The following is a 22,587-nucleotide window of genomic DNA, read 5'->3' as shown; positions in this document are numbered from 1 at the left end:
CAATTTCTTTTCTCTTTATTGTTTTTGATTCACTAACTTGAGTATTTGTGGATCTAAAGATGCCAAGTAATTCATCATAATGACACAGTAATGAGTGATGGCAAAAATATTGGACCAATGGCTTTGTCTTATGTTCAAATTAAAAGACACAGAAATGAAAACAAGAACTTTCTATGTTTTAAACACTTGGTTTATAAAGGGATGGCATCAAGGAGACTAGAGTGTGCCCAACTGAACGTGGATGTAATTATGATGGTGGTTATGGATGGGGGTTGTGAGGCAATTGTAGCTCATTCTTTTGGAAAGTTCTAACTCTTGAAACTTTACACCACTTTAAACACTGAGGTATCTTTGCCATCTGAGGTAATAGAGGTAGAAGTTTTGTCCTAAAAGATTATTTTTATTGTTTGAGTACCCGTGTGGCGTAAGGAATATGATCATTCCTTTTAAGGAGATTGTAATTTTTAAAAATTAATTATATTTTTTCTTCTTATTGAGAAATAATTGGCATATATCACCGTGTAAGTCTAAGGCATACAGCATGATGATTTGACTTACATATATTGTGAAATGATTACCGCAATAAGTTCACCCAACATCCATCTTCTCATATAGATAAAAGAAAGAAAAACAAAGGAAAAAAAGTCCTTATGATGAGAATCTTTAGGATGTACTCTCTTAACAACTTTTTATTATCACACAGCAGTGTTAGCTGTAGTTATCATGTTGTACATTACATCCCTAGTTCTTCTGTATCTTATAACTGGAAGTTTGTACCTTTTAACCACCTTCTCCGATATCCTCTCCCCGCACCCCTCCCCCACCTCTGGTAACAAGTTTGATCACTTTTTCTATGAGTTTTGTTTTTGTTTTTGTTTGTTTTTATATTCCACATATAAGTGTGATCATACAGTGTATTTCTTCCTCTGACTTATTTCACTAAGCATAATTCTTTCATGGTCCACCCATGTTGTCACAAATGGTAGGATTTCCTGTTTTTTAATGGCTAAATAATATTCCATTGTATATATATTCTACAACTTCTTTTCCATTCATCCAGTAATGGATTCTTAGGTTGTTTCCATATCTCAGCTATTGTAAATAATGCTGCTATGAACATGGGGGTGCAGATATCTTTTTGACTTAGTGTTTTTGTTTCCTTTGGATATATTCCCAGAAATGGAATTGTTGGATCATATGGTAGTTCTATTTTTAATTTTTTGAGGCTCCTCCATACTGTTTTTTTATAGTGGCTGTACCAATTTACAATCCACCAACAGTGCACAAGGGTTCCCTTTTCTCTGCATCCATGCCAGCATTTGTTATCTCTTGTCTCTTTGATGATGGCCATTCTAGAAGGAAACATAGGAATAAAACTCCTTGACATGGGTCTTGGTAGTGATTTTTTTGGATATGACACCTAAAGCAGAAGCAACAAAATTAAAAATAAACAAGTGGGACTACATCAAACTAGAAAGCAAAAGAAATCATCAACAAAGTGAAAAGAAAACTGGCGGAGTGGGGAAAATATATTTGCAAACCATGTATCTGATAAGGAGTTAATACCCCAGATACATAAAGAACTCCTGTAACTCAGTAGCAAGGAAACAAATGACCCAGTTAAAAAATGGGCAAAGGACCTGAATAGGTGAACAGGTACATGAAAAGATGCGCAACATCACTAGTCATTAGGAAAATGCAACTAAAACCACAAGGAGATTATAATCTTAATAAACCAGGCATACCACCGATCTATGGATTCATAGATTCATTTTGGAGATACTATTTAATTGTCCAGAATTGAGGAGGTGTGTCTTTCAACACTTGGCAGTCAGCATATTTTCTTAACTTCATTTTTTTTTTCTAGAGCAAGCTTCCTGAAGCAGATAGACTTTATGTTGAACTCTGAATGAAACAATGATTAGTGGGAGGGAAGATGAAAGATTGTGTGAAGCATATGAACACAAGGAAAAGTAGAGAGTGGAAAAATGGTGAAGGAAACCCTTAGGGGAGGGTTGTGGGGGAAATGGCAAAAGTGACTAGAGATGTTTGCAGTCCTGAATGGCAAATTTCATCTAATTTATGAAGAGAGAAGGACAGGTTTAATGAAAACCACTTGGTAACCTTGGCATCATCATGCCCATATATGGCCAAATTTCTTACGTATTTCTTGATCCCATGAAAGTAACTACCTCTTGTCAACATTGGGGAGATTTGGGTGATCTTAATTTGTGCTACAAGACTTGGGTTATCCTGTTCTCTGTCAATTTCTGCCTCTGGAGCGTGTCACAGCAGTAGTAGGCATGGCAGTAATAGGTTTGGATTTTTTTCTTTTTTAACTAGGTCTTAGATTATCACTTTTATTTATTTTTTTATTTTTTAAAATTTTTTAAAAAGATTTTATTTATTTGTCAGAGAAGGAGACAGAGAGAGCACAAGAAGGGAGAGCAGCAGGCAGAGGGAGAAGCAGGCTCCCTGCTGAGCAAGGAGCCCGATGTGGGACTCAATCCCAGGACTCTGGGATCATGACCTGAGCCAAAGGCAAATGCTTAACCAACTGAGCCACCCAGGCATCCCAGATTATCACCTTTAATAAGAATGTTTCAACAAGTAATATGAATAAAATGGAGAGAGTATTAAAAAAGATTGTAGGATGATCATTTCAAAACCAATTTCAGGTGATATTTCTTAGGTAACTAGGAGAAGAAGCCACACTTTTCAAAGTTGAAATGTTGAAGAGTCTTCACAAAGCTCATTTGTACCCCACAAATAGTAAGAAAATCACTTTGCACTTGGGCACATTTCCTTCCCATTGCTAACTGTAATGGATTTTTGAGGGGGTGGAGGTTGATCCAGTGGCTCGTCTTAAGTTGTATTGTTAGGTCAGGTCGAGGGAAGCCTCATATCTCCAAGGTGAAGTATTGGCAAGGCATAAATTGACATCTGTGGACTCTTGAGTTGGAGTTTGCTGGCTAGAGTGTCATTGGGACAGAGTAAATCTCTGGTTCTGGTAGATAAACAAATATTTGAACTTGACATGCAAATCTACATTCTGGAGACACTCCTAGTTTTGCTAATGGTTGTTTCTTCTTCTTTTCTCTCTCTTAAAATTATTTGGACTTACAGAAAAGTTGCAAAAATTGTACATAGAGTTCCTGTGTACATGTTGCCCTGTTTCCCCTAACATTACGTGACCATAGTACAATGATCAGAACCAGGAAATTAATATTGATACAGTGCCATTAACAAATCTGTATACTTTATTTGAATTAAATTATTTTTCCCATCAATGTCTTTTTTCTCTTCAAAATCCATTGCATTTAGTTATCATATCTCTTTAGTCTCTTCCTATCTGGGACAGCTTCTCAGTCTCCTTTGTTCTTCCTGATCTTGATATATTTTTTAAAGATTTACTTATTTTTAGAGAGAGAGAGAGTGTGCACAAGTAGGAGGGGCAGAGGGAGAAGGAGAGAGAATCTCAAGCAAACTCCACACTGAGCATGGAGCCCAGTATAGGGCTCGATCTGATGACTCTGAGATCACGACTTGAGTGGAAACCAAGAGTGAGATGCTTAATTGACTGCACCACCCAGGCGCCCCCATGATCTTGATATTTTTAAAGAATGCTAGCCAGTTATTTTGTAGAATGGCCCTCCATTTGGATTGTTCTGGTGTTTTCTCATGATGACATTGAGGTTATGTATTTTGGGCAGGATTGGTGTAGAATAATTTTGTGCCCTTTTCAGCCTTCATACCAGGGTACATGATATCAGTATGTCTTATTATAGGCACTGCTAACTTTGATCATATATTTAAAGTGGTGCATGCTAGGCTTCTCCACTATAAAATTATTGTTTTTGTCTTTGTAGTTAACTAATATCTTATTGAGAGTGATACTTTGAGCCTAGGCAAGTATCTTGTTTTTCATTATACTTTCATGTACTAATTTTAGCATACACTGGTGATTCTTGTCAGTGTCATTATTACTTTTTTGTTTGCCTAATGGTGATTTTCTATTTCCATCATCCCTTCTATGCTTATTAATTATAATTTTACTGTAAGGAGAGGCTAACCCTATCCATTTGTTTATTGATTCAACTATTTATTTATATCACTATGGATTTATAGATACTAATTTTATCCCATGTATTAAAATCCATCATCACTATTCATTTCTGTTGCTCATATTATCCAGATTTGGTCATTAAAAGCTCCTTCAAATTGGCCCCTGAGGTTTTTTTTGACATAGCTCTATCACTTTATGAACACTTCTTACCTTCTGGTACCACAAGATATTCTAGACTCATCTTTTATTTTCTTTGCTCCAGACTTTGAATCAACTATTTCTCCAAGGTGCCCTGGTTTCCCTTTATTGGATAATGATATTTAGAAACCAAGATTATATACTAGGTGTGCTCAGTGCTATTGGGATGTCTTTCTTGTAGACTCTCCCTAAAGACAGAGCTAGAAAATATATGTATACTCATTGACACATATACACATTTATTTCTATATATAACTCTGTGTGTATGTATTAATATCTATGAGTAAATACCTCAAATTTTAATTAAACGTTGTAGGCATTTCTTAAGGGAGTCCTTGTAATCATTAAAGAAAAACATTGGAGATAAGTGCACTCTTTGGCTTAGAAATAATCTAACATTAAAATTCTCTTCATTCTTGACATTTTAATGTCCAGCACTCCTGATGAGTTTCTGATTCACAAAATCTCTCCTCTAAGTAGAGTATTACAAGAAGTGGATTTCTCAAGACAAAAACCATTCCAAAATGATTTCAGAGGGCTATCCAGCGTATCCTGATGGGTACTCATGCCTCTCTAATTCTCAGATGGAATAAGAATGTCCTGTATTAGGGTTGCAAGTGGTAGCTGCTCTTAAGTGGTCCAGCATTTTAGTAGATGTGTCTCTATCTTTAGATCATTAGTCTGACCTGTGTGCTCCTGGGACTTAAACTAGGGCATACTGGGTAGGTTATTTTTTAACCTTCCCAGAAAAGTATGTAAATGTGTTTAGAATCTGTTTCCCAGAACTCTGAATATGAAGAGATCTGAGCTTCCTAACAATCACAACAATTTCTCAATGGCTTTCAAATCTTTGAGCTAGAAAGTATATAAGAAGACATGACATACAAAAACTCTATCAAAAGACAGCGGTGACTAGGTTTGAAATAATCTTTGCGTGTGAGGCAGGGAACTGCCTCAAGGACAACTTATAACCTATGATTCAGCTGATTTTTACCTGAAACATATCTGTGTTTCAAAAGATCTGGTTCTGCCCTTTGGGCCAAAGCTAAAGAAGGATTATAGTTGTGTTCCAGAAGACATGTATTAGTGGTCATTTCTAAGATTGCTAGCCTCAGCATCATCCAGGATAGGGGGTCAGGAGATGGCTTTTGTGGAATGGAGGAGTTAAAATAATCAAAGTAGTAGTATAAAGTTGATTTTGTCTTTGCTTGATAGACATTGTGTACCTGGTGGGTGCCAGGCACTGTGCTTGGTAGGTGAGGGTTTTAGAAAGGAAGGGGAGCTTTAAGGGAGGTTTTAGGAGTAGGATCTCATAATTCAGAAGTGAAGTGAGTGGAACTAAGCCTGAGGGTTTCAATAACGGAGAGAAGTAAATGACAATTTCTAGCAATGAGATGGAAAAAGGAAAGGGAAAATTTTTGAGACAAGGAATTCAGAAAGGGGCAACTGAGGATAATGTAAATTTCTGACCTGAGAAGGTGGTAGTGTTGGTTTCAAACATAAAATGGTGGGAAGCTACTCAGCCAGAGCTATTATTTAATCAATACATAAAATAGAATCAAAACTGACTTTTCCAATAAGCTTCCCTTGATGAATGCTTCATATTATAGAGTGTAGACTTCATTGTCTGCTCATCCCCTAAGAACTTATCAACACGCTTTATTGTATGTTATTTGGTATCACTTTGCTTTGTAAATTCATGTCATTTCTAGCTTGTAATTATTTATTCTGCACGTACATCACATGGATCTATTAATATCTTCTTCTTCCAACACACAGAAAACCTTGCACCTTGCTGTGAACACAGTAGTTGAACAAAAACATGTGATATGAATGTTGAATGAAGATTAGAATAATTCATTAGTTTATGCTAGTAAAAGTCAAAAGTGAAACCAAAAGTTGATTCATAGTTAAAAATCTGGTTTTCTTATTCATAAATGTAGAGTTTTACCATAAGGCTGATTAAAAACCAGTCTTCTGGTAGCTAGACTTACTGTGGTGATCCTTTTGCCGTGTATACAAATATGGAATCATGTTGTATGCCTGAAATGAATAGAATGTTGTATGTCAATTATACCTCGATAAAAATAATAACAAAAAATAAACAGAAGACACAAGACAAATAAATATATAACCAGTGGGAGAATGTAAACAATAATTTAAAGATTTTGAAGGTCAAAGTATATAAGGTGGTGTTGAATACTTTGGCAAATAGGAAAGAAAACTTTGCAGGTAGCATTTGAGTTATTCAGAGAGCAGGAGTGGAGTGAGACAAGCAAGGTAGGAGGAGTTGGGCCCTCGGTATCATAAGGATACAGATGGGGTTTGGCAGCCATGAAGGGCAGGCTGGCCGAGAATACCAAGGGCAGTGACCATCAGTGGATTCTGATATAGAGGTTAAGTGCTAACCCTGGTAGGCAGCTAGAACCTTGTCAAAATAGTGAGCATGGAATGGCTATCACATGCAGTCTAAGAAAAACAGGTAAAATGCTGACATATGAATATGGTAGAGAAGCACAATGTACATAAAATCTAGACAAACAGCTCTGAAACTCCATGGTTCTGTGATTCTGTATCTGGGAAAATGTAAACCCCATCGACAGTGCATCTCCTAATAGAGAAATTTATGGAAGAATAAATGGTATAAGAAAGAGAAGCAAAAACAATCTTTTGAAATGTCACCAAACTAAAATCCTTAACAGATACAACACAATGAGGTATATCATTAAAATATATTCTTAACAGAATAAAAGCCTAGGATCCAAACATTGGTTGAAATCAAAGATGCTCTACCAGGGAGGCAGTGAATTAGGAGCTAGTCTCATCTGAAATTTGCTATCAGTGTTTCTTTGTTGAAGCCCAGAAGCCAGAGCAAATTGAGCTGATGGTGCAAGTTAGCACCATGGTTTTACACAGGATTCCAGAAAAGTAGGATTCTTAAGTGAGGAGAACTTTTTGAGTATAAACTTAAATATCCACTTTTGCCATAAGAGCATTTCCACCATGTTACAAAGAGCACCATGGATGAAGATGTGTTGCAGCTCTGAACTTTTCCATTCTTTTTCTCTATTTCTTTACCAGGTGAAAGCTTTATGTTGGAATATATTGGGTCCTATCTTTAGCAAGTCGAATAGCTGTGTTTGAACTTATTTTTTATCGCACAGAGATGCTAAACCATTGTAATCGGACTTATGCCCCTTGCACAAAATAGGTAGCAATTGTATTTTGAATAACTTGCTGTAAACAAGAGGAGTTTTGTCTTGTATATCAAAGGTTTTGTAAGAGGCATTCTTCAGAACAGTATCCATTCCTGCTGGTTAGGGAATCCAAGGCAGGGCTTGCTGTTGGCTGATTGTGGCTGAGGTTACCTCGTAGTTGGGGCGGGCATGGTTTGTTCTTCCGAGCAAGTCAGAAAATGGACTGATTTTTGCAACTTGCTCAAGTCTATTTGAAAAATGAAGTTGGACTATGGGAAGTCTTGTTTTGGTATGAAAACTTTGTCTGATTCTATTTACTTCTTGCTTGCATGGGAACTCCTAGCAATGCTTGGAGCATCTCACCTGCTGACTTGGATTGTGGGGCAGGAGACCATTTTAATGTGGAATGTTCTCTGGGATCTTGATGGTATGAGATAGCCCTTCTGGGCCTCTAGTTCCACTTCATTAAACTTGCATGATGTGACCCTTATGAGCCTTTCAGAAGTATTCAGGGACTAAATAACAAGGTCAGACCTTTTACCAAGAGAATTTCAGATTCTAGCCACAAAACCATTCTATGTGTCTCTTCCTGCTCTGCCTGTTGACATGTGGCCTCATGGTGTTCTTTGCCTCTGATGGCTGTTTCTCTCCCTCCCTCCTTCCCCTCTGCAGACATGCCTTGAATTGGAACGCTACCTACAGACGGAGCCTAGGAGGATCTCGGAGACCTTCGGTGAGGACTTGGACTGTTTCCTCCATGCTTCTCCTCCCCCGTGCATTGAGGAGAGCTTCCGGCGCTTGGACCCGCTGCTGCTCCCTGTGGAAGCCACCATCTGCGAGAAGAGCTCGGCAGTGGACATTCTTCTCTCTCGGGACAAGTTGCTATCTGAGACCTGCCTCAGCCTCCAGCCAACCAGCTCTTCTCTAGACAGCTACACAGCCGTCAACCAGGCCCAGCTCAACGCAGTGACCTCATTAACGCCCCCATCGTCCCCTGAGCTCAGCCGCCATCTGGTCAAAACCTCACAGACTCTCTCAGCCGTGGATGGCACGGTGACGTTGAAACTGGTGGCCAAGAAGGCTGCACTCGGCTCGGTCAAGGTGGGAGGGGTGGCCACGGCAGCGGCGGCCGTGGCGGCAGCTGGGACAGTTAAGAGCGGACAGAGCGACAGTGAGCAAGGAGGGGTGGGGGCCGAGGCATGCCCCGAAAACAAGAAGAGGGTTCACCGCTGTCAGTTTAACGGGTGCCGGAAAGTTTATACAAAAAGCTCCCACCTAAAGGCCCACCAGAGGACTCACACAGGTAGTGGTACAAGTTGGCCGCACGTGGTTTCTTCTTCTTCTCCTTCCTCCCTTAGGCTCGCGGTGGGAAGGGCTCCCGTGTCCCCAGGAGTGGCATCATGCTGACTCAGAGGTGGCAGCCAGACGGGAGGGCCGGGGTGGGGCAGTAGAGTGCCGCACGTGTGACCTTGAGCTCTGCAGATGTCCCCGGCACAGGCCGTGGGCTTGTCGCTCGCTGGCTGTGCGATCCTTTCGGAGGCAAGGCCAACCACAGGCTAGAATCACACAGTTCCAAGGAGGCCTGAATGAGGCTCTGGAAGTGTGACTCACAGCCGTACACTGTACACGCGCTTGTCACCTTCCTGACACTTTTCATTGTTTTACGAGTGTAGCTCTGTGGTTTTGAGCAACACTGGAATCTGAGGAGGCACATTTGAAAGAATTCACAGTTAAACAAGGTAGTCGGGGTGTCCCTATTCACTCTTTTCCCAGCATCCCTGATTTTTCATCAAAGTCACCAACAGCAGGAGGGTTTCAGAGTTCATTAGATGTGATCATTCTATAATTAATTGGCATCTCCTCTTTTGCATTGTTCTCTGGCGCGTGCTTTATGGAGAGATGGCAGAATTGCTTTTTAATGAGCTTGTTACTGAGAAGTTGCTAAAGTGATTACATTGCTATGTGTGTGGGAAGGGCGAGTGGTAACCGACGGGGACTGTATATTTTACTCAAGACTTCTGCGGTGATTCCCAGGAATCATATTGATCTTTGGAGCAATGGGATTATTTGGAAGAGTGGGGTTTATAGAGAAAAGAGTGAGATTGGCATTTTCCTTGAAACTGGTCTTTGTCCTTTGCTTTGAGGTACTACAAGCTTAGGGCTGGTGTTTCTTCTTGGTGTTAGCCTCCTAGGAGAAATTACCGTCATTGGTGGTTTTTAAACGAGTCCTGGCTTTGTCGCCTGAATGGTTTTGCATACTACTTGCACAGTATAGCTGAATTAGGGAAAACTCTGAAAGTATAAGCAGCAGAGTAGGAGTGCAGTCCAGGAGAAATGGGTGATTGGACTTGAGCCAGGAGAAGTGGCTGGTGGGAGTTGGTTTTGGTCTTGAGGCTCATCTTCCTGGTGCTCTGTGGTGAGTTTCTGTCTGGGCTAAGCAAGGAAATGTGCGGTGCAAAACTCATCTGCTGGAAAATCAGAAAAACCTGGGTTCTGGTTCTAACTCTGCCACTGACTAGCTCTGTGACCTTGAGAGTGTCCCTTTACCTTACTGCCTCATTTTCCATATCCGTCAAACAGACTGACTTAAGGTCCCTTTCGGCTCTAATGGTCTGGGGTGTGGGAGCATGAAATACTTTGTGTGATACAGAAGCACTTTCCTAAAGTAAGATTAATAATATGTGTCTAGAAGAAGTCACCATTCTGAACCTCAGAGTCAGTCCCATGCATGGGAGGACGAGAACACACTGCTTTCATGCTACACAGGACTTAGGCAGATACTCCAATTCTGCACTTAACTTCCTATGTAGCTCTTGCTTGGTTCATGGGAAGGTCTCCTAACATGACTTTTGAACCCTGTGGCTCAAGTGCAGAGTCCCAGCTAGGGTTTCCCAAGAGTCTGAGTGCTCCACCCCACAGACACCAAGGCTAAGACTTCCTGCTCAAGTCAGCTTTTTTTTTTTTCCTTTCTGATATTGTCCTGAAGGTCATTTTTTATTTATATTTCTTTCTTTCTCAAGTCAATGAGTAAAGTCATGACAAGACATTGCAGTGCTCCCAGGCTTTGATGGTGACTCACTTCCCGTTCTCCCCAGGAAACCAGAGAAAGCGGAATGGAGCAAGAATGTTGAGCTTTGTTGGGGGCGTGGAAGTCATGATTATGGACACATTTCTGAATTACTGACACGAAGACAGGCTACATCCTGTCTAGTAGGAAGACTGGACAGCTCTGGGGAAGCAAGATTCTTTTTTTTAAGGGGGAGTCCAGAGCATTTTTCTTCTTTTTCCTATCCCCTTCTCCCAACTGATGTGTCAGAAGGAGACCTCTTTAGGAGTGATGCCTTATTTGGTGCTTTGTTTTTTGGGCATGGTCTACTCAGAGTGATTATCAAGGTGGAGCTCATTATGTTCCCCAGCACCTGCAACCACTTGCCTTATGGTGGACTGATGTGGAAAGACTCCTCCCCATGGGGAATTTACTCAAGGAGGCACCCTGCAGTATTGAAAGGCAGTGTTGCAGAGTGGTTGAGAGTGGGGGCTTTGTAGTAGGTGGACTTCGGTCTGAGTTCTGGCTCTACTCCTTCTTAGATTTGTGACCTGGTTAAGTGATTTATCTTCCCTGAGTCTCAGCTTAGTCATTTGTAAAATATAGGGATAATTTTATCTATATCCTAGATTGTTTTGAAGCCTAAATGAATCAATATATGTAAAATACTTGGCAGATTTGTAAGAGCTCACCGAAGATAGTAGTGGAGTTGGTTTGTAGTTATTAGAATGGATATTGATATTGATTAGTGATGACTGTGTGAAAAAACAGCTCTATGTAAGCTAGAAATAAGGCAGTTAGCCAAAGTTAAATACCCTCAAAAAGCGAGAAGCTTTTTCCTCCCTCTTTGTGGGGGTTATGATGCTCAGGGACACCAGTTGTGGAGAGTGCATCTGGACGTGCAGGCATTGGCTTATTGAAGGTGGCAGCACTGTAGAGCTTGGCTTTCCTAAGACAATACAGAAAGCAATCACCTTGCATCCTCCAGAAGCATTTTGCCTGTAAAACCTTGCTCAGAGATAAGGATGGAAGGAAGATTTGGTGCTATAAGAAAGAGAAGCAGGAGGGGAGCTAGAGGTGAGGGTGGAGGATGGGGAGAGGGAATATGAATTAATTTGGATTAAATGGATGAGAATCAGAAGTATTTATTTGGAATTGGTGTGAATGGGGCACATGGGGAACTGAAAACAAAGGTGATAATTTATGTGGTGTGGATGAACTAAGAATAATGAAAAAAGCATGAAGGATGGAATCAAATTAAGTGTAAACATATAAAGGCAATGGACTAGTAAAAGCTTGAGGGCAAAGGTATATGGCGGTGGGAATTCTGGTTGGGGGAGTGGCTAATATAAGTGAGTGGAGGGGCAGAGCTGCCCACCAAATGTTGAAATGGAGTTTAAAAAATGGGCTCTGGTTGGATCCAGGCAAGTTATTTTAACACTGGGCTCACTTTAATTCAGTGGAAATATTTCTTTATCTTTCAGTTGGGGGAGTGTTTGGGGCCAGGAAAAAAAAAAAAAAGAAGAAGAAGAAGATGAGAAAACCATCGGGTAAAAAGAGGGAAAATATTGGCATTCTTTTCTCTAGAGTCATATATATGCTCTATCTCTTCTATATGGTAATATGTTGAAAAGGAGACACAGTTGCAAAAATGAAATAAAATAAAATGTGTGGGTCTCCCTCTATGCATAAGAAAGACAATACATCCTTGGTAACATGGATTTGCTTGCACTGAAGAATTTTTAAAATGTTATTCATTTAATCTTTATATAGACAGAATTTACTGAGCTGGAAAAGATATGCCTTTTTTTTTTTTTTTTTTTTCCTCCTTCTGTGGCTGTTCTTTTGAGGATGCTGAATCCTTCAAACTTTTTGCCCTGGAGGATGTTAGGCAATGAGGTGATTTTTTTTTTTTTTTTTTTAAGGTAGCAGATGTTCAAGTTGGTAGCTAGGGCACAAATACTGTTTGCCCAAGGAGGTGAAGTTGGGGATGGGGGAACCGAGGGAGGGGGGAGATGAGGCAGGGACTGGGACAAAGGGAATATTGTGAAGCCACAAGATCTTAGTGAAAGGAAGCATAGAAAAATGGACATATGGTTTATTCATTGCGAAGAGCACTTAGTGCTGGCATGTGCGTAAAAATGTCCTTTAGCAGCCAAACCATTACAGACCTTTCTCTCCCACTCTGTTTTCTGGTCTTTGTGTAACATTATTTTTCTTGCCCAATAATTCAATCATTATGATCACAGGTTTATTCATCTTCTTGGAGTCAGCTAAATAATCCTTATATTTTGATACAAAGGAAATCTTCACTTTCAATTTAAAAAATCACTTTACTATGCTTGTGTTCAGCAAAAGTCAATTTATTGAAATGTTAGTAGTTTCTACACAAAAAGAGAAAGAAAGAAGTGTTTTCTACATTTCTTCTTGATCACTTCTAAGGAAGAAAAAAAGCCTGTGACTGAAATGGCACTTTGTGTTTAATTGAGCCGACTTTTCTAATATGGAAATTCATATAAAAGCATGTCCACGTTTATACTTTTCAGAGTGAGTCGTGTTGATAAAGTCAGGACAAAGGCCAGCAATGAAATCTTTGGTAGTTGGTCACCAAGGAGGGAGAAAAGAGGCCATGTTCTCACATGTCCTACTTGGAGGAGTCTTTTCTATGGACGGGGTTGTTTTAGCGTAGTCCATGGGTGTGGGTAAGGACATTCTGGATTTTGCATCAACGAATGTAAAGGGATGCTTTTTAGGTGGAAAGATTACACAAGTGTGCAATTTGCTTAACAGTTTATGTCTGCTGTGGGGCAGGTCTTGAGGTGGCACCATTTTTAAGTTTAACTCAGATTTAGGGAAATAGTTTGTTTTCAAATGAAAAGGTAGCTAAAAATATTATAAATAAAAAGATGAGTGTCATGTTTAAAAGGCAAGTAGAAGTGTTTATTTTATACACATAATGAAAGTTCTTTAAAGTTTGAAATATAATTTATTTATTCAACAAAGATGAAGCAGTTGCTACGTGCTAGGCATTGTTCTAAGTCTTTTACAAATATTAACCTTTTTAATCTAATGACGTAGGTAGTATTCTTATTTTATAGTTATGAAGGAATGAGGCCCAGAGAGGTCAATAACTTGCCCAATGTCACACAGCTTCTAGGTGGCTGGGCCAGGATTCAAACCAAACAGTATTGCTCAAGTCTGAGCTCTTAACTTCTATGCTAACGAACAAGGGGAGAAGAAATCAAGTAGATATTCTCTTAATAACTCATTATTAAGAGGAAATGAGAAACATAGTTTAAATACAAATGGACAATGAAAACCTCTTTGAGTGTCTTCTAAATAGAATAAAGTTGGGAGGGTCCTTAAACATACTGCCTCATCAAATGACTAACAACCAGAACAAGGAAATTACAAAGGGATGGTCTTCCGTTTCTAGGCCCATTATTGTTACGGTTATAGTTATTGTTATTATGGTCATTACTATTAAACCATTTTTTACCTTAGGACTAAAGAGAGAGTTTCTTGTAACAGTCCCAATTCACTCATTAAAATGACAAATGCTAATACTCCATCCCTATGAAATTAGGGCAAGCATTATCACATATGGGGGAAACTGAGAACCAGCAGTGTAAAAATGCCTTCTTAAGCCCAAGTTCTATGACCTGCCGTGGCAGAATGAAAATTTGACCCAGGACTCCTGTCCCTTGGGCTTGCATCCTATTCGATAGGTGATCATCTTATTCACTTTGTTTGTTCTGTCAGTCATTCCCCAAAGTACGTATAGATGTCAGGTGCTGTGCCACTGAGTAAGCAGTCCCTGGGAAAGGGACAGCCCTTCCAAGAAAGAGTGCAAAGGGAGACAGAGTGCTGAATGAGAGTAGGGGCGCCTATCAGAGGTCAGAAGCAGCAGCAAGGAGATTTAGAAAAAGTTGCTTTTCTCTTTTTGGACAGGGTGTTTATTCACGCTATTCATCGTTTCAAATGATGCCAATGTGATAATACACTAATTTATATAAATAGAAGACCTAATTCAAGGTCAGGCGTATCAGCAGGATAAAATTAAATACCTCAGTCTGGAACTGTAGGGGGCCCATCGACCACTTTCAACCTCCTCAGCCCCATAGATAAGAATTCTTTGAATTTATACAATAGCAACTGAAATAGGGCAATTTTAAGGCATTAAAGGGCCTTTAATATGCTGAGACACATGGCTGCTAATGAAGTTTATCCATGTGTTGAGGCAGAAACTCATTAAAGCTCTATTATGGGATGGAAGCTAGAATAAGGGTTAACTGTTCAGTTCACAAGGTGGAGAGAGTTTAATAGAAGGGTGTGATAGTTTGGATTTAGCATATTCAAGAGCTTAAGGGAAAGAGTTTGAAAAGAACGGGTGTGAATGAGATGACGGAAAACAATTGACGGGATAATTTTATGATTCAAGAAATTCTTAGAGCTTCACCACATGATAATTTAGCAATATGCTAGCTCTTAACATTTATGAAGATAAATTTCAGTAAACATATATTGGATGGAATGGTGTAAACTCAGCATATACACAGCAAGCACATTTATTTTATTATTATAATATGGTAATAAATGAAGGCTTCATGGGATGCCTATTCCAGATGTCCTTTTAATGGATAATTGGTAGTCATGAAGTAAATAAACATGTTAAAATGAGAATGGAAGGGAAAGAAAAAGAAAAAAGCATGAAATTAATAAGTATTTCATCATAAACAATATTTCTCGAACCCCCATTACACTACACACTGTTCCTTTCCCCATCTCCGAGGACCTTGCTTTTTGATGCAAAAACCTGAAAATGGTTTTATAAAGTCACTATATTTGGAATCTGGTCTGAAAAGAGAAGAGAGCATGGATTGGGGTGGGAAGTAGGAATTAGGGAAGAGAAAAGAGGAATCTCATTTCAGAAAAGGCCGTGGAAGTAATAGAATTTTATAAATTCTAAGATTTAAAGGTTAGGTCAGCTTTGCTTGATGGAGAAGAGAAAAAGAAGGTCATGAGTAGTCTGTGCAAATGAACGAGTAACATTGGGAAGGCCAAGTGTGAACTTAAAATAACTGTTCTCTTTAATAAATAGATAATGTACAGAAGCTGTTTCTATTATAATAAGAATGTTAATGACCATGATGATCATGGTTATCCTGTACATATTATACTGGGGAGATTAAGTGGAGCTTTGTAAAGAGTATCTAAGTGATATTAGAAGAATTAGCTGGGGGTAGACAATACTTATGTCTTATGTCTCTTGAAGTTAAAACAATAGTGGAGTGATTCTGTTTGAATCAGACAACAAAGGAGTTTAAGAAGGTCGTATGTAATAAAAAAACAAAACAAAACAGTTTTTAAACTGGAATAATCCTTTTAAAAAGCTTAGTTAAAAATATAAGGAGAGATGAAAATATATTTGTAAAATGAGGGTCTTTCTTTGAAAAATAGCCAGTTTGAGTTTCGTAGAAATTATAGTTGAAATCTTGAAAATGGATCAAGAGAATGCAGACGTTTCATATAAAGAGGTTAGTTCCGATAAGAAAATGGAACTCTTTGGGAATCCAGCCTACTGTGGGCATATATGTAGTGGGACGCAAAGCTCTGGCAGGTGACTCAGGTATTCAATGGTGAGAGGCTGGCTCTTTCCGACCAGGCAATTTCTATTTGTCCCCACCCTGATGGAGGTGAACTGGATGGCCCTGGGCAAACCTATTTCCCAAAATCTCAGTTCTTTCTTCATGCCCCACCTAAGTATCTTACACCTGATGCTTGCCTGCACTGAGTCACTTCCTGCCTTTGAAGCCTTCCTTTATTACCTTTCCTTACAGTCAGAATGAAATTCCTTATTGTTATTATTTTTTTAATCTTCGATTATGGGAGGCTGTGAGTGGAATTTCAGGAATCTTCCAGCAAGTAGGGAGGGAAGGTGGGGCGGGTTGGAAGCGGGGGCAGCATTTCCCACCTTGACTTCCTCCCCTTCCTTCTTCTGCTACTGGATCTTCTACATTTTCTGAGAGTAACTTCTTTTCAACCATTTTTAAAAGTCATATATTGATATGACAGTTATTAAGCTAAATGTTAGTAGAAGGAAGATCGTTTAAAGTAATCAAGAGTTAGTGACATTTTATTGTGCTGGTTATTTGGCCAACCAGTGACAGAGTTCTTCCCCATTCCTGTGGTGTCTCCATGTTTGGTTGCCAATGTTAGAATCTGACTAGCTTATGTAATGGAGGTCAAACCACTTAAATTATTTAAGAGTGTCTGCAGTGAGAATAAGCTTTTCATGGTTTGTCCCATATTTCTGTTCACCTTTCCTTCTCCTTCACCATCTGTGCTTATTGAAGTAAGAGAGTCAGGGACTGACCCAGGACTGGACCCCAGAAGCTTTTAAGGATGGAAGACCCCATTACTAGTTCCTTACAGAGCATAGGTCCAGCTTTGTCCTGAACTAGGCCTAGTTGGCAGATCCTGCCCCCGACACCCCTGGACCCGGCTACTGCCTTTTTTTTTTTTTTTTTTTTTGGATCCTGCATCTTTTCCTTTCTTCCCTTCAAAAGTTACCTGCATTCAGGTTAGATCCCCTTTATTTTGTTTGCAAAATAAAATGCATTTATAATTTAAAACTCATTTTATGTTGTAAACCACTCATCTGGTGTCATAAAACATAGAGTTAGGCTTCTTTTGTTATTTCTGCCTTCAGAATGCATCCTCTTTTCATAACTATAATTGACATTTAATTTATGGAATTCAGTAAAGTAAAACTGTTATGCATATTGTTTTCAGTCAAACAAGGTACAGTTTTTTAAAATCCCAACTTTGTTGTGATAGGATAGTTTCAACTGTTTCACTAGGTTAGCTAAAGTTGGTAGAAGCCATCATTCCTTTTATTTTAGGGAAGGAAGCCAGAAACCCTTCAGTTGAGAAAGTCCTCTCCCTTCATGGTAGATTATTGCTCAGTTAAGTGTGTTATGGTATATAATGTCTTCCTCTGGAGCCCTTGCTATTTTCATATCAGGGAATATTTTGTAAGAAGGACTATAAATTGTTCCACAATTGAAGGCACTTTTAAGTGAGAGAAGTTCTAGGAGTCTAATGGATGCCCTAAAAAAAAAATGTAGAATTATATAATCTATGCCCTGATGAATAGAACCCATGAAAAAGCTTGACTGGTACATATTCTAGTATCCAAGAGCAGCAAGATGCAGTAGGATTATCTGAGAATAGTTGTGCGGTAGTCGTTTTTAAGAGTTTTCTGTCTTCATTTTGTGTGTTCATGTGGTTTAATGTCACCTCACTGGAATTCATTACTGGGATTATGAATTTACCATGTTTGATCCCCTTACTGTGGGCCACATACACTCTTTACCTGTACTCAAGTTCTCTTGTAGAAAGGAAATAATGATTGCTCATACTGAATTCTCAATTGGTCATGAACTTGTTGAAACTAGTATTGGTATTTTTAAAAGAACAACAAAAGATACATCTCCCTTCTCTGATATAGGTAATAAGACATTTTATGTTCCTAGCATTAGGAGAGAGTGTCAGAAAATCAATATGAATAAATTCAAGTACACAGAGGATTCAGCCTCTTCGGAAACGTAGCGTATGGCAAAATGACAGTATGCATTATTAAATATTTTTTTGCTTCACCCACATGTAAATATTAGCATATAGAAAAGGTACCATAGGCTACTTACAAATTTAGGCAGAAGGCGATTTGCTGGCTTTTTTGTTTTTTTCATTCTTTGTTGTTGTTGTTGTTTAGTGTCTCAAGGCTTACAGCTAATCTAAATTTGAAACTAAATACTGTCATTATGGAAGATTTTTTTCTGAGTTCTTCCAATTTCTCTGGGGACAAAATAATGGCCGCTCGAAGCAGTGGAGAAACAGTAATTAGGGCAAATAGTAATACTGTGCATGATTGAGGAAAATGTGAGGAAGGGAGGGAGAAAACGCAACAGACAGACTTGTACAGCCTGTTACTAGGAAACCACATCAGCATTAAATACAGTGTGCTAATTGGCTATCCTGTTTCTGCCTGGGTACCAGCCTGGGCCTGCTACACAGCTGTTTCTGCTCTTTCCGGTTGCTAGGTAACTGCATCATTTCCCCCCCCCCCCCTTTGTATTCTGGAGGCTAATTGGCTACTTCTGCTCCTGGTGTTGCTGCTGGGTACCAGTCTGGGCCTGCTGCTCTGCTGTTTTCCAAAGGGATTTAGAGGGGGGAGGGGAGGAAAAAGGAAAAGGAAGATATGCTGGCAATTAATGGAGCATAAGTGCAAATTCTACACAATGTCTGGCACCTGCGTCCCCTCATCCTGCTTTCTCAACTAAATCCTTTAGCTATGAAAACACATTCGAATCTTGGAGTCTTTCTTTTCTCTGCATACCTTTTGAATGTAACTTCAAAGAAATAAGACATTTGAAGATTACTTAAATGATGGATTTAGTCTTCTTAAGAAAGAACTGGCAAATTGTTACACATTTATATTTGCTACCGGCACTAATAGTATTTGCACAAACATTAAAATTACTAACGTAATAACAAAGCAGCATCTTTAACATCTTAAAGGCAGTGCCACTTTATCTCTTAAATGGAACAGATTCTTTTGTAGCCATTCTTCTTGATATCATACAGAGTACAAAGTAAGAAATAAAATGGACCAAAAGCAATTATTGGGTTTTGCCAACTGTTTTATTTATTAAGAAGGAGTAAAAGGAGACTTCTAGATCCATGACTTTTCATTATGGATGTCATTCCTTTGATATGCACAAGAAATGTCTCAGATGCTTTTTGGTGGTACATGGCTTTACCCAGAAGTAATGCATGTTTTGCACACCTTGTTTTCTTTCCTTATAGCAAATGAACAAATGTGGTACAAAATCAATCTAAAATCAGTTTTGTGATTTTAAAAGAAGTGTAATTGCTTTCTATCTATTGTATCTCCTATTTAAGTAGAGGTTTCCATTTCTCACTGGAAATGTGGGGAGGAGAATTCTTCAGAAGTGAAGTGATGCTTCACGGAGGTTTCACTTTAAATGGTTGAAAAGGGGTATGCAAATTGAGGCCCCTTGAAGAGGCAACTTCATTGCCCTGCAGAGGAGCTATTTTATTGAGAAAACTCTGAGCACGTTGTGCGACTGTGCTCAGAAATAGTTAGCAAAGGCAATTCTTATTTGACGCTAATGGCTGGTACTGGTTCTCCATACTAATGAGATCTACCACCCCCTATCGAAAGTGAAGCTTGGAGAGTTCTATTCAGAGCAACAAGCCCTGCCACTATCAGACCAGATCAGGCTTCATGGAATCATTTCTGCGTAAAGTATCCTTAAAATAGGTAGGAGACCTCAAACTAGGCTAAGATGATGGAGAGAATATTGTACTGTCCCAGAGACCTTAAACCAGCTAACCAGTAGTAGCTTTCCAAATGCAAAAGAAAACCTTATCGTCAGAGGATAATGACAGAGCTGGCAAAATATTATTTCTGCTACCAGTTATTAATCACTCAGAAGTACTTCCTAAGTACTTACTTACTAAGTCCTAAGAAGGACTAGCCATTTGATTATGGGAGCCATCAGATGTCAAGCGATTCCTTCATCGCTTGACAGGTTTTATATTCTGACTTTGGGAGGGGGTGGTTTTGATTTTTTGAGCCTTTAGTCTTTGTTGACGGTGGATTGTCAGAATAGCTTTCCATGTGTGTGTATTATGGATTGTCCCTAGTCGACCGAAGCAGGATCTGGAGTGAAAAGTCCAGAGATGTTCAGGTGTCTTTTCCACCACTCTTCACCCATCCACTGGGTGTGGTTACATATCTGCACTCTGGTTCTGGTAAGACCTGAGAAACAGGGGTTTTTGAAGGCTAAAGTAGTCATGGATAGCCCCAGCCATGAATGAACACCAGTACCCACTTCTGAACCTCCTCTCTTCCTGCTCCTCTAGGTGGGCTATCTTTTATTCTTTGGATGAAAGCAATCATGGGAATGCAGGCATGAGGAAAGGAGGCATTCCACCTAGCTGCTTCAACCTTTCGATTTGCCTCTGTCACATTCTTGGCTAATTCTCATCCCCACGTAATACTGCTGCCTCTTATATGAGGTAAATCCATTGACATACCTGGAAAAGAGGAATCTGATGGCTGCTGTCTGCCCGGCAGGGCTGTTGCTAACCCACATCATGCCTTTGTGTGAATCAGAAACAGGTGCCCCTTCTGTGGGGCAGGTGCACCCCTGTGCTCGAGGGGTGGAGCTGGAGTCAGCCCTCAGCCCTTCAGCTGGGCACCCAGTGCTCATGCCCTCCCATGGCTGCCTGCTCACCGTGGGAGCTGAGCCACTCCAGCAGGCCTTCCCTGACCCTTCAAGAACTTGTGAGGCTAATGACGTGCCAGCAGGGACATGAAAGTTGCGTGAATGTTTAAGGGGGGGGGTCCTGGGGCCTCCTCTCAGTGGCTAAAGGACCATTATATGTGAGAGCAAAACCTTTTAGCCCAGCCATTCTCCCCAATGTGAGATCATTAGTTGCCTAATGCAGTGATTCTCAGCTTGGGCTGATTTTGCCCCTCAGGGGATGTTTGGCAATGTCTGGAGACAGTTTTGGTTGTCCATCTTGGAGGGGGATGTTGCTGCTGGCATCTGGTAAATGGAGGTCAGGGATGCTGCTGAATATCCTCTAGTGCATAGGACAGCCCCCCCCACCCAAAGAATCATCACACCCTGAATGTCAGTGGTGCCAAGGTTGGGAAACTCTGGCTTCACACAACCTTAGCTGTCCTTTGCTGCTTCTCTTTGTGTTACTTTGCACCACATGCAAAATACTTCCTCATCCTTTTAAGAGCACCCACCAGGTCTTGGTCCCCTTTTATGATCTTTTAAACGTTGACTAAGTATAAATATTGTATAATTTATTATTTTCGTCAGAACTTAGATGTGCTGGTCTCCCCCCCTTATGACATAAGGGAAATCTCTCCACCTCTGCTAGATGCTTAGCTTTCTAGATTCCACATTTGTGATTGGAACTCTTCACAAGCAACATACCCCTTGCCCCCCTCCCCTTTGCTGAAGGCTCCTGACCTGTAATAATTTGAGATTTTGCTGAGGCAGGGATTTGAATCACATGAGCTGCCAGGCTGGTGTGTGAGAGGGAGGCTTTTCGCCAAGTGGGCTTAGCTGACCGGGCACTAATGATCATATTCTACCTGTCCTCTGACATACAGCAGCTTCACTGAATCACAACAGTTGTTTCCTCATTATCAAAAAGAAGATTGACTGTTGGTGCAGAAGTAAGTGTTTTCAGTCAGAAAAGAGAACTTTTCTTAGGAAAACCGCATTGCATTCGGATGCGCTCCTGCAACACCTTTCCTATTGTTCATGATTCCGGTTCACACCAACACCACGTGGAAAGTACTGTGAAGCAGTCTGAGTTCTCAGGGGGAAAGGTGCTATCGGAGGTAAAGAGATTTAAATGGCATTATCTAATGGACACATACTTTATGCTTACATTTTGTCAGGAGATGTGAATTATGCATTGGCCCTTTCAGCCACATTCACATGCATAGAAAATAATATTGTCAGATGTGTCATCCCCAGATACAGTGGACAATATGCTATTATAATTGTATGGCATTGTTCTTGCTGTTTGGAGATAATACTGCTGACATTATTCCTCTCATCCATGTGAATGTGGCTGTAGGGAGTACGTGACATCTGTGTCTTTCACACGGATTAGCTTATCCCTTGCCTCTTGGAGGGATTGCGCTTAGCGAGCTGGTCTCCTGGGGTCATGGTAAGTGCCATGTTTTGGATCACAGTTGTTATCGGACCTTAGTTTTAGGCCCAGTGGGCAATTAGGAATATTTAGCTTGATGACCTGAAGACATAATGGTTATGGAGACCACTCCCCAGAGCAGATGGGCTAAAGAAAGGGTAGGCTGAGGCCTTCCTACTCAGATTGGCTTTGGGAATGAGAAGGCAGTTGGGGACCCAGCCTGGGAATGGCTGCCTCCATAGTATTGCCTTGTCCAAGTAAATAGGCAATAATACCACTTGCACTCACCTTTAGAGTTTACTAAG

The 22,587-nt window shown here is 40.0% G+C and overlaps 1 protein-coding gene across 3 annotated transcripts in view; it reads left to right on the top strand.

Annotated features, from left to right (window-relative positions):
* Positions 1-22,587, top strand: part of KLF7 (Kruppel like factor 7) — an 85,871-nt gene that overhangs the window by 34,948 nt on the left and 28,336 nt on the right. Inside the window, exon 2 of one of the 3 annotated variants that reach the window (XM_035726641.1) lies at positions 8,134-8,562. In XM_035726641.1, coding sequence (XP_035582534.1) covers positions 8,134-8,562 — 429 coding nt within the window. Of the gene's footprint in view, positions 1-8,133; positions 8,768-22,587 lie in introns of all 3 variants that reach the window. The other 2 variants (XM_035726640.1, XM_035726639.1) reach the window with 2 other exon arrangements.

This window comes from Zalophus californianus, chromosome 3 (assembly GCF_009762305.2).
Source record: "Zalophus californianus isolate mZalCal1 chromosome 3, mZalCal1.pri.v2, whole genome shotgun sequence".
In the NCBI taxonomy this organism is placed as follows: Eukaryota; Metazoa; Chordata; class Mammalia; order Carnivora; family Otariidae; genus Zalophus; species Zalophus californianus.
This window is presented reverse-complemented; position numbering and strand designations above follow the sequence as displayed.